The sequence below is a fragment of the Rousettus aegyptiacus genome, unplaced genomic scaffold (assembly GCF_014176215.1).
Source record: "Rousettus aegyptiacus isolate mRouAeg1 unplaced genomic scaffold, mRouAeg1.p scaffold_m13_p_8, whole genome shotgun sequence".
Taxonomy (NCBI): Eukaryota; Metazoa; Chordata; class Mammalia; order Chiroptera; family Pteropodidae; genus Rousettus; species Rousettus aegyptiacus.
Window position 1 is genome coordinate 107,230,412 of NW_023416311.1, and position 12,054 is coordinate 107,242,465.

At 49.7% G+C, this 12,054-nt stretch overlaps 1 protein-coding gene across 4 annotated transcripts in view; it reads left to right on the forward strand.

Annotated features, from left to right (window-relative positions):
• The window catches only part of CTNND2 (catenin delta 2), a 751,200-nt gene that overhangs the window by 708,127 nt on the left and 31,019 nt on the right, over positions 1–12,054 (forward strand). For all 4 annotated transcript variants that reach the window (XM_036225698.1, XM_036225697.1, XM_016163669.2 and 1 more), the window contains one exon: positions 3,542–3,626. In XM_036225698.1, the coding sequence (XP_036081591.1) occupies positions 3,542–3,626 (85 nt within the window). The remainder of the gene's footprint in view (positions 1–3,541; positions 3,627–12,054) is intronic.

Below are 12,054 nucleotides of genomic sequence, written 5' to 3' on the forward strand. Positions count from 1 at the left end.
CCTGGTGAAACTAATAAAAAATCACGTGAGGAAATCATTTATGAAATAGTATTTGTTCCCACTGCCAATTCAGAAAATGGTCCTGTTGGATGTGGCCCACTCTTGGCTATTGTTAATGGGAAGCTTCTTTCACTACAGGGGATCTCACAAATGTCCTTTAGTTGACCGAAAATGTCTTTATGGAGTAGTCACGTGTTTCATCTCATTGTTTCCTTTCTCTTTTTGATCCTGTGTTAACAGTCTGGATTTACGTGTTTGATAAGAATGGTTGAACTGAATTGAGTCAAGTATCTTCGCCTACAGTTCACCTACTTGGTCAGTTCCATCCATTTTTTCGTGTAGTTTATCTCTTTTTTACACAGTGACTAATCTGGAGATCAAAACCAGGTTTTTAAACGGCAGATATCCTCGTCACCCACGTACATTTCACGTCGGTTCTTCTCACTGTCCTTAAAATGAATCCAGAAGATCGCTCTGGATCTTAGCACTCAGCCCACCATGTCTCATTCCCTTCTCTTATGACAGAGGTCAGTGAGATCCCCATGGCCTTCTAGACGTGTTTTAATGAAACAGAAATTCTCTATTGAAAATAGAATTTTTGGAATCGGGGATGATTTTAGTATTGGAAAGAGGAATACCGATCTACTCTCATTTATAAAAAGCTTGCAAATCTGTCCTCTTTAAATTGTCCTTAAAAAAAAAATTATTTATGGAAATAAGTTTAGTTCAGATCTGATTGTTAAATTTGAGATAGCATGGGAAAACGCAGATGAAAAACTCGGCCTAGCTATGATTCTCCATTTGATGCATCTCTGTGTTTCATTTCTGAATATTCATAGGCTTAAACATGCCGTGATATTAATGAGTCAGACTGTCAAAGTGCCAATCACTGCCTGTGTAAACAGCATAACACACTGAGTCTGCTTAGCTCAACCACTGAGACTGGAAGTCTGGTGTCCTGTTGCCAGAATGGCCGTGGTGAACCCTGCAATGAATTGCGCCAGCCGAAATCTTCAGCTACCCCTAATTTGACAATTCCGGTGAAGATCAGAGATTGTATAATCATGAATGACTCTCATAGGCATCTTACGCTTATCATTTCGAGGTCTCTCTCAATAACATATTATTCTGTTCACATCATTTTAAAATACCCGTTATGGACCTTCTGCCATGTCCATCTGTTTCAAAAGTACATTTGGGGTTTTTTTCTCTAATTTTAACAGTTATATAGGAAATAGTTTTGAATATGTCACTGTATTTTGTCATAAGACAAAAAAGCCATTGTCAGTAAGGAATTGTGTATGGTGACTGAGGTTAAAATCACTTGTCAGGTTAGAAACACTCAATTGTTCAACTCCTATCAATAGTTACTATTTTTTAAGTAGAAGTTGCTATGGTACCGATCTAGCGGTTGAATCAAAATTAAAGTCTGAAAAGGAAGCAATGTTTCTTTGACCTTAACATGTTGTTATAACACTGAGATGTATTGGCATTTTAATTGAGAAGTTAAAATCCGCTACTTATCACACATTCACAGTCTTTCTAGTTTGTAAGTAAGCAAAGAAGTAGAAACAAAAAAAATACACTGTGTTGGAGGACTTTTTGCGTATTAAACACTTCAACTACATTATCGCTACCTGAATATTAATATACATTTCTCTAGAGTTGTTTGACTGTTGCTATGTACAAATACCTAGCTAACAATGCTAAAATACAACAAAACATAGCATTTAATTTTTGTTCAGTATTAATTGTATAAGATTAAAATACTCCTGTATCTATATCCATGAAAAGATTGAACATTATCTACCTTTAAGTCAAAAGAATCTAATACTACATTTAAAGCATGATACTAGCACAAATGATGAAATCATTTAACAACCATCCATTTTAGTAAAAAGAACATATATGTGTCGCTTAAATTATAATTCATCTTTTATAAGAGACAAAATTTTGGAATATAAGAATTCTGTTTTTTTCTTTTAAAAATACTTGATGTAGCTGATAGATTTTATCACACAAAGTTGAATTCCATCTCAGTAATAATAATAGTAAGAGTGACTGTTACTGTTACCTGTAAGTAAACGGATGAAGAAATTTTAGACTTAGTTGGCCTAGATTGCAAACGCGAAGACTCAGGAAGGTGGCAGCCGTTTAATCGCCCGTGCATTCGCATCCCATACTTTCATTACAAAACACGTGTCCTTGAAACACCCATTTCCTCTGGCCCTCGAATCAAACCTCAGCCTGATGCCATCTAACCATCTGCCCACTTTCTGTTCCAAAGGCCATTTTATTTCGGAGGCATTTTTGCTCTCAATTCAGAAATTCTCTTCAGGGGGTCTGTGGACCACTGCATCGCTGGTCATCTTCAGGGGTGCACTTCACATGGGCGTCTTCATGGATGGTTATGTCCTGCATGGCTCCAGGAGTCACCGTCTGGACAGACCAGGGCTGGCAAACTTTGGCGCCGGGGCCAAGTCCCGCCCGCCACCTGCATTCGTGATTAACCTTTCACTGGAACAGAGCCACATCCGTTCGTCTATGTATCATTTAGGACTCCTCTCCTGCTACAATGGCGGAGCTGAATAGCTCCAACAGAGACCATGTGGTCTCTAAAGCAGAGAATATTTATTATCTGACCCTTTATAGAAAAAGCGTGCCAACCCCTAACACAGGCACCGTGTCCATGGCACCCAGCAGACATGTGCAGCTGGTTGGGAGACCAGCCCATTAGAACAAAGAATCCGTAGGGAGCTAGGAGTGGCCCTCACCAGGGGTCAGAATGACTGCCGGGAATGTGACAGAAACCCATCAACACAGGTTTATCGACCTCGTGTCTGCTTTGAGATGCAGATGCTGAACCAAAGACCAAACGCCCAGTTACAGTTTCATAGGGATTTCAAAGCCACGGCTAAGAACCACTAGTCCGAAGGTTTATGCGACCTTCCTTTCTCACTGTGGTCCGAAGGATGGGACTTCAGTGGTACGGAGAGTTTTGCTCACAGACGCCTCTCTCTTCCTCTGTGCGAGCGTGAGTGCGTGTGGCGGTGTGTGCGCTGCCAGCCGGTCCCTTGCCCTCGGCATCGGCAGCGGATAAAGAGCGGGTCCCTGTCGTCGCACAGGCGTGCGGGGCCGACACCGTCTCCGCGCTCACGCCTCCGCTGAGAAAATGAATGCTTTTCTGTCTCGCTGCTCAGGGGGCACACAGCACCGCCCTTGAACCCCCTGAATCTGGCCCTTCCCGGTCCCCGTTTCCTCCTCTTTCTGTTCTGTTTCATCGTCAAATGCCAAGTCCGCATCCTGCCCTTCCGTTTGCGTTTCCAACATTCTTCGCCGGGTCGTGGCGCGTGCCGGTCCGTCACCCGCAGAGTGCGTTGATGCGATGAGCGTGGGGAGGAACCGTGGCTTCCTCGGGCTGAGAGGGAAAGAGCCGGAAAGCCGCGAGGACGTTTGTCCTCGCTGTTCCCTGACGAGCCCTGCCCGCCTGAAGCCCGGCCGCCCACTCACCGTCTTGCCTTTCCTGTCCTTTCTCTCCCAGGCACTCCCCGAAAGTGGTCAAGGCCGCCTCTCAGGTCCTCAACAGCATGTGGCAGTACCGCGACCTGAGGAGCCTCTACAAAAAGGTAAGGCGTGCGGCGCGGGCTCAGCTCGCGAGCGGCGCGCGGGCCCTCGGCCGAAGGACACAATGTCTGGTCCTGACAGGATGCGTCGTAGCCGTGAAGGCCACTTGTCCCACCGTCTGAGTAATTGAAACAAATTGACACATGAGAATTGATGAAGAAGCAGGAGAGGGGGCCGCTCAGTGTCCCCCCCGAGTGTGCACTGAGATCGGTGAGCTTTCTCGGTTGGAGAGATCCGCACTCGGAGTGCCTTAACCCTAGCTCATCTTATGGGAAAGGAAAGAAGTTTGTGTTCCTGATCCTCTGTGTTGTATGGTAGACTAACAGTAAATGAACTTAAGGGTTTTGCCAATAAATAAATAGGTAGGTAGGTAGATAGATAGATAGATAGAGGCGCCAACGAGCATCAATAAGCAGTCGCAGTAACTGTGGTGAGGAGACAGCAAGAAAGATAAAAAGCAATTCAGGAACTTGAAAAGCTGCAGCCCAGGCACGTCAGTAGAAGATCTGGCAGCCTGACCCCTGACCCCTGACCCCTGTCCCCAGCCTGACCCAGGTACCACAGCAGGTGACGAGGCTGACATTTCCACCAACGGCCTCCGTAGACCCTGAGGAAGAGGCTGGGTGTTCGTTCAGTGCACTCTCCCGAGCAGGCAGGATTTTATATCATGCATTTCAAAGGCATCCTCATCCCCAAAATGGTTTACAATTAAAGCCTTAGGAGAAAAACGTCACAACCGGAAACTTGGATTCGACCTCTCATTCCCAAATGCTGCTCAGCAAAAGATGTGTGATTTTTTTTTTTTTTTTTTTTGAGGCCGGGAGAGGGATTGGGGGGAAGTTGGGGGATGGTCATTAAGAGGTGAGAATTCTTTAACATCGTTCCCCGAAGTGGTTGCTCTGTTGTTCCCAGACCAGCCGACATGGGTGGTGTAAAGGATTGGCGATCCCACGGTGGGGTCGAGTTAGCAGGTGATCTCTGCAGGGATTCAGGAGGCACAGGGCCGGGGCAGAGGACGGGCTTCCATCAACAGCCGCCCAGGTGCATCCTTGCAGCCCCCGGCTGCCTGCATGGAGGAGGAGAGGCTGCCGGAGTCTTTGCTGCTCCCTCCTCAGCCTGCCAGCCTTGGGGTGGGGGTGCCGGGCGGCAGCAAGAAGCTCCCATCAGAGAGGCAAAACTCATCTTGCCAGAGGGAAAATTCCCCTTTCTCTACCCTGTGGGAAATGTAAATAATTAATAACAATTCTACTGAGCTATAGTCTATTTCTAGCTGTCCCCAAGGCCTTTCTATTTCCCTTCGGCATTCATTACTTTGTACTCCAAGTGTATAAAGTTTAGCCTATGTATTTCTCTTTGAAGATTTTCCTCTTCCCTTAGAAGAAGTATGTTTAAGTTGAAACAGAGACTGTAAAATTCAATTTTAAAGGAGCATTCTAGATTAATTCTATCCTCTCCTAAGTATAAGTATGTTTAGATACACCCTTCATCTCAGATGTTTGGGTACCATTTCGTTTTGCTGGAAATCCCTCTCCCAGCATCCCTACTCAGTTCCTTCTTGGACTCATCCAGCAGCCGTGTGAATTCTCTCCCAGAGCAGGGACCTTCAGCCAGACGGGCAGCGAGATAGGAAAAACATGCTATAAATTAGAAAGCAGCTGGCCTTTCTAAATCGGTGGCTCCAGAAGCTCCATGAAACATTAGTGCCTCAAATAAACTTCGCTTTCACTCAAATCATGAACGTTTCTTTGCTGAAATGTACCTTCTCATTCACACAGGCTAGAGAAACCGATGCTGATGTTTTTAATTGAGCGATGATTAAAAAGGGTGGAGAAAGAGCAGATCTTAATAAGTCCCAAACTATGACACCGTGAAATAAAATGGGGATCTTTATGTTCAGTATCATAAGTTCTGCTATGAGCAAAGCTCAGAATTCACAAAAGCTTTTCTTCTTGAAAAGTCCGTTTGTGAGAAAACGAAATCTATTCATCCTCGTGGATTGTTTTTGATTAGCAGAAGAATGGATTTCTATTTTCTTCATTGACAACTTTTATTTCATTGATAAACATTTATGATTCATATCTTTTCATTATCCAGGCTTCAAATCTATGTATGAAACACCTATCATAGACTTTAAAAGGGAAGGGTTCCAGATATAACTTAAGGCCTGGGAGTGGTGGGCATAGAATTAAAAGACTGTAGAAATCATTGCTTACAAATCTTTACATAATACCTTAATAATTTGTACATGTCCAGGAAATATTTCAATTGATTGGGACACAGTCTGAGCTGCTGTTGTAGAGAAACTCGAACTACATTAGTTCAAGCTAGATGAATGTCTCTTTTCCTGTCATGGAGCTGTACGTGGTTAGGCAGGTAGCCCAGGTGCGAGCAGGGGGCGGGCTGGGAGCCGTCCTGTTGCTTTTCCCAGACCCAGTGCTGTGCGTGCCTCTGTGGGCAAAGCTCCCCAGCCCCTGTCCCATTCATGTCAGCCCATAGGAAGGGAGAGGGGAAGAGAAGGCAAGGGATGTCCCTTTAAGCACGTGGTACAACAGTTGCCAAACTCCCTCCTGCCCCCATCCCAGAATCCGGGGCTCGTTGGTACAGCCAGACCCAGCTGTGAGGGAGGACGGGCCGCCAGGATCCCCGCCGAAACCAACGGCAGGAGGAAGCGCGTCGTTTTTCTGAAAGGAGAAAGGCAGTATTGACTCTGGTCGTAATTTCATGTTGTTCAAACGCCTTTGATATCAATGGCAGTCGCTACCAGCGAGGCGCATTATTCCATGTTAGGGCGACTCCGGTTACTCAGAACTTATTTGCATCAGGCAAAAATCTCTTCGTCTGCATCTTTTGCTCTCCACCGCCATTTCGGTTTCTGAAGCTCGCCCTCCTGTGTCCGCGAAGGTCATCCCTCCGCGGGCCGAGCGTGCCCAGTCCTCGTCCATCCGCATTTCCGTGACCTCACTGTTGCTGTCGCTTTGTTCCACGTGCATGCGGGTCCTTCGGCATCCCTGTGGTCACGGTGCGCCCCGAAATGGCTCTGTTCCTCAAAGTTCATTCGAAGCAGAAGGAAGAGCGTGAGATGACGCTTCCCTGGTGAAAAGCACCCAACTAGTAATCAGTCCAGCTTCGGGGCACATTAGTGCCCGAGAGGCTCGTCGTACTGCTCGGTGCAGTACGGAGAGCAGAGCCCCGAGAAGCAAATGGCTAGAGGCGAAGGGCACAGCCCAGCGGCGTGACCTCGGCCAGGTGTCTCAAGCCCCCCTGCCCGTCCATGCGAGAACTGGCCCGCTGGGTGGCCGCGCGTCCCACCGCCGCCGAGGGGCCGTGAGGAGGGGACCATCGCTTCGCCGGGCCTGACAGTTAACGCTGTGAGCTGCGCTGGGTGGTTCTGCCCCCAGTCACCTGGCCCTGGCGAACGGCCGTTTCGGACAGTCTCTCGCAGTGGCACGTGGCCATTCTCGCAGGTGGCTGAGCGTTCTCTCCAGACAGCCGGACGTGTCGCTGGGCCCTAGCGGCTCGGGAGGGCCGGGCCCCGTGATGCCTTCCTCCTCCTGTGTGTGCCAGAGTCGGGAACTTTCCTCAACCCTTGCATCAGAGAACCTTCATATTCTTTCATGGAGCCTGAGGGCATCTCTCCGTCAGCCCCAGGCTGGGCCCTCGGGGTTCTCATGCATGAACCAAACGGCGGGACGTGACCCCTGCCTGGCCGGTTGCCGACTGTCCCCCACGGCAGTCAGCAGAGAGCTTTGCAAACCGGAGCATCTCGTACCAGGCAGGGTTCTTGCTGTTCGTTCTAAAACATCGTTTCCTGCCGTTCGGCTGCCAGACGCTCTCCGCCGCCCTGTCTGCGGGCAGCTGGATGCCCGGACCCGGGGATTTCATTTGTCATCTTCGCTGTCACAGGCTCCTCGGACCGTTTCACAGGCTCCTCTCCGCCTGGTTTCTCCACGCTCTGCGCGCCTAACTCGGCGGCCCCTTCGCGGTCTTTCTCCTCCGCCGTGGCGCCCGCCAGCAATCCCGGTGTCGTGAGCGGTGTCCCAGGGCGAAGGGTCTTGCGTGGGAGGGTTTAGGAAACACAAACCACAAACGCTAGGGTCTTGCAGGGAGGCCGTTAACGACGGCGAGAGTCGCCACGGTCTTCGGAGTGGTGTGACTGCTTTAATTCCACGCTAGCGCTGAGTGTGGGCGTCCGGCAGGGCAAGGGCGCCAGAGACGAGTGTCGGACTGAGGACTGAGGACCGTGGACAACCCCGGGCTGGGAATAAGGAGCCGCGAGTTCAAGCCCCGGCTCGGCCCACAGCCTGCCGTGCTCCCCTGAGGAGAGACCCCGCCGTCACCCTGTGTGTTTCGAGCTTGAAAACCTCGTGGTCACAGAGCATCACCCACAAGAATCGCCTTCTCGCGACCTCGGCATCACTGCCCCTGAGTCCCCTCGGGCCCTCTGGGTGCCGTTTCTTTACTCTGTAGAGGCTGCTCTTCCTGTTTCTTCTTTAAATGTTGATGTCCCGAGGGCTCTGCGTTTAGATCTTTCTCGTCTCCCACACGGCCTCGCCCTGGCTGTCCATAACTCTGCCCGGGGTTCGCGTACCAACCACACAGAGTGCTCCCCCAAATCCGTTTGTCTGGCCCCAATCTCTCCTCATATACCTAACCACCTGCTGGATAACCTACTCAGACGTCCGCAGCACCTCAGAGGAAGTCAGGCTCCGGCAGGCCGCCTCCTCCGGGGCCTGGCGCCTCTTCCCACGTCCTCTGCCCAGTGACCAGCACTGCGGTCCACTCGTCACCCCCGCCCGCATCCAGGAGCCCTCCTGGCTCTCTGCTCTCCTCGCCGGGTCGGCAGCAAGGGCGAACTTCCTAAAACACAGGTCTGATTAGATGACCTCGCAGAGCGCCCTCTGTCAGGGGCTCCTCTGCCCTCGGGGTGGAGTCCAAACATCTTAGAACACGAGAGCTTTCCGGAGCGGCCTCAGCCTGGCTCTTCGTGACCACCCGCACTTGGCCACCAGCTGGACCTGACTCCTGTGTTCCAGCTTATTTTTCCTCAACACCCCGCCCCCCGCAAGTTTTCCCACAAGGCCATGCTCAGCCCTTCACCCCACTTGCCCATCTAAACCGTCTTCATTTTCCCCACACTTTTTTTTATCACCTCCCCTGAAAAGTATCTCTCCGATGCCTCCCCCAGGTCTGAATCAAGGCCATTCCTTATTTATCTGAAATGATTGTAGACAAATCAGTTAGAATGAATAAAAAATTTTAATTTCAATGTTTGAAGAACAACTTCTGAGCAACACAGATAGCTTGAACCTACTGCTAAAAATGCCACAGCACAAGGTGCCATAATATTTAAGATCTAGATAAGATTTATTTCTACTTTTATAAAAAAAAAAAAAAAACACTTTCTTGGTTCAAATATTAATTGTGAAAGGATTTTCATTGTGAACTTATATTAAAAGTCATTTCTTCACAGAAATTGCAGTGGAACTTGCCTCCAACCTGAGTGCAATGAATGTCAACTCGTAACGAACAGAATTCCGCGTTAAGGGACACCGTAAATGTATGCCATACAAAATGCACAAGTACCGCCTGGAAGAGGCTGCATTACCATGGGCTAGAAAATAAGAATGAAGAAAATGAAATAAATCATACCTCTGTCTTTGGCAGAAATACATAGTTTAACCATTTCAGTTATTTAATGACATTCTTCGTGGACTTGAACTACTTCTAAACTTCTCAATTTCCTTGCTGCCTGCAGCTTCCAGGTCAGCCCTCAGCTTAACGACATGGAAAACTGAAGCTTGTCTCATCCCCAGCCAGTCCAGGTCACTGTTTTATCGGTCCTCATGAGGCGTTCAGCCCATGACCGATTTACCGGGGCTTCCCGGACACAAACTCAGCGACAGTTTTACTGGCCTGTTCTGCTCTCAAGTGTTCATTTGCACAGCAGTCACATCAAGTGTAAGCTTGTTTATCATGTGGACTCTGATTGGAACAAAATTTCACAAAGACTTTAGGCTTCGGATCAATTATAGTTCAATAGTTCTCTGTTGATGTTTAGTCATTAAAAACGCCAACAAGATCCTCGTGTCTATGTGGGAGCAAACTAACCCCTTGTTAAAGAATTACAGCCAGCATGGCGAACGTTTCCCAGGCTGCCGATTAATTTCTACCGGGTTGTGGTCGGCCCCTAGGTCAAGTTGCCAGCCAGGAAATCCCCCGTCAGCTCCCGTGACATCTGTCTGGCATGAGGCTTGTTTCTAGATTCCCGGGACTAACGCACCAGCTCAGCTCCGTGTTAATCCCCAGCTCTCATCTGCCCCAGCAAAGCCTCTTGGAGACTCCGAGTTCCTGGAAAAGCCACCGTGGCAGCCTGTAGCCGTCCCAGGCCAACCCGCGTGATGCTGTGGGATCATGGCAGTTGGACTACGGCAGTTCTCGGGGTACCCCACCTTAGGGGAAGTGTGGAGCTCCAGGTGCAGCGGCCCTGCCCTGTGCCGTGAGGCCGACATGTCCCGGGCTGGGCTGGGAGCAGGAGCAGGAGGCGTCGGGGCAGCATGGTGGGCAGCGTGGCGGAAGGGCCTTCGAGCACTGGGCACTGAAAGAAGGCTGTGGGGACGGAGGGGATGCCACCCCGCCCTCCGTCCCTTTGCTCCTCCAGGCCCTGAGACTCGACCCTGCAGAGCTACTGCGGAAAGGGACGGGCCAGTCCCTGCCATCGAGGCGGAGCCGAGTTCTCCTCTGTTCAGCTTATGCTGCCGAGACTCATTGTCATTCTCTAAGTGTGTCAGACGGCTTCACAGAGGACGGTGTTTACTCAGCCCCTCTATGAGTGATTAAAACCCTTGGTCCGTAAACGCAGGGATCAAATCAAAGACAGAACGAACGTCAGAGTCAGACCCTTGCTGACCGTCACGAGGTTAGAAACTGGACTGCCCTCCGCACCGGTGGACTCGACGCAGTGTTTCCTTCAGGCGCGGTCCTGCAGAGCCCCCCGCGCTCCACCCGCCACGTGGAATATCAGTATCTCGCACGGTGACCCTCAGAGAACGCCACACTGCGTGTGCCCGAAACTGGATAAGGTCGCGTTTCTCCAGATAGAGAGGCTGTGTTCACGACTGCCATTTGGATGAGAGAAACAAAATGTGAAGCTAATCTTTAAAGGTCCTTCCTTTTGTCGAGAAGCAGAGTGTCAGGTCGCACGCCCTGTCCGGCCGGTGAATGATGAGCTTACACAGGACAGGGGTCATGCCCCCCACGGCCTGTCCCCCACGGGGCTGTCTCTCCTTACGACTCTCATAGTCACGTTGCTGGCTCTTGTCCCCACTGCACTCACAAAACAAGAAATTGATAAGCAATTACGGACAGGCGAGGGAGGCCTGGGGACTTCCTCCGGCGCCCCAGCCGTAGGGGAGGAGAGGCTGGACACGGGGCCTGCGTCGTCCGTCACTGCTCCCCGGGGACGGGCCCCCACGTGTCGATGGGCCCGCAGTCCTGCCCCCGGCAGAGCGAAGCCCCCAGCCGCATTTCCTGGATGGACGTTGACTAATCAATACCGGGTCCCGATGAGAACCGGAAAGGTAGTGTAAAACACTGTCAAGAATAAGAAGCATGACGTGGTCAAAATTCACGGTTTTGATCTCTAAGTCAGTGTAAGAAAGGGCGAGTGATACTTTAATGCTCACTTTCGCATGGTGCCGTTTTGAGAATTAATAGAGTTTTCCCTCTGAGTATCTAAGGCGGTGATAGAAAGGCAGCAAATCCTCTATAGAAATCAGTGAAACTACTCAATGTAGAGCTGTCATTTTATCAAGGAAATTGCTTATCGGGAATTTATTAATCTTTCTACTGTACCAGAACATTCTTCAGCAAGAAATGATTGCAAGGACATAAAGACTTTTGGCCAGATTCCAAAACAAGCCCGAGTCTGGTGTCCTCAAAACTTACAACTGCAGCTTCTCAAGTTCTTTCTTTTCTAAATCACTGGATGTCAGGTTGGGGGAGGAAACGAAAAGGCAGAGGTTAAACTCAGCTGTGATAACTGTCTCCTCCATAGATCTAGGCACTTGCCCATTGTTGTTTGTATCGACAAATCAGGTCTTCCCTCATGAGGTCCCCTGACCTCTCTGAGACAGTTCTCTGACACTCATCATATGGTATCCGCCCAAAAACAAAGGCAGAAATGGGAAAAAAAAGAAGCAAAAATCAATTGTGCAAAAGTGGAAATCGATGCGCATGGCAGCGGCTAAACACGGAGTGACTAAGTCACGTCTGTCACGGGGGCGGATCCCCACGCCATGGTGGGGGAGTGGGGGGGCAGGGGGGGGTCGTGCAGAGTAGCACCCAGACCGAACGGTTCCTCAAGGCTTTAGCCGTAACATTTTACATCAAACCTACGAAATGCCCCAGAGGCGGAAAGCAGGGGAAGGACCG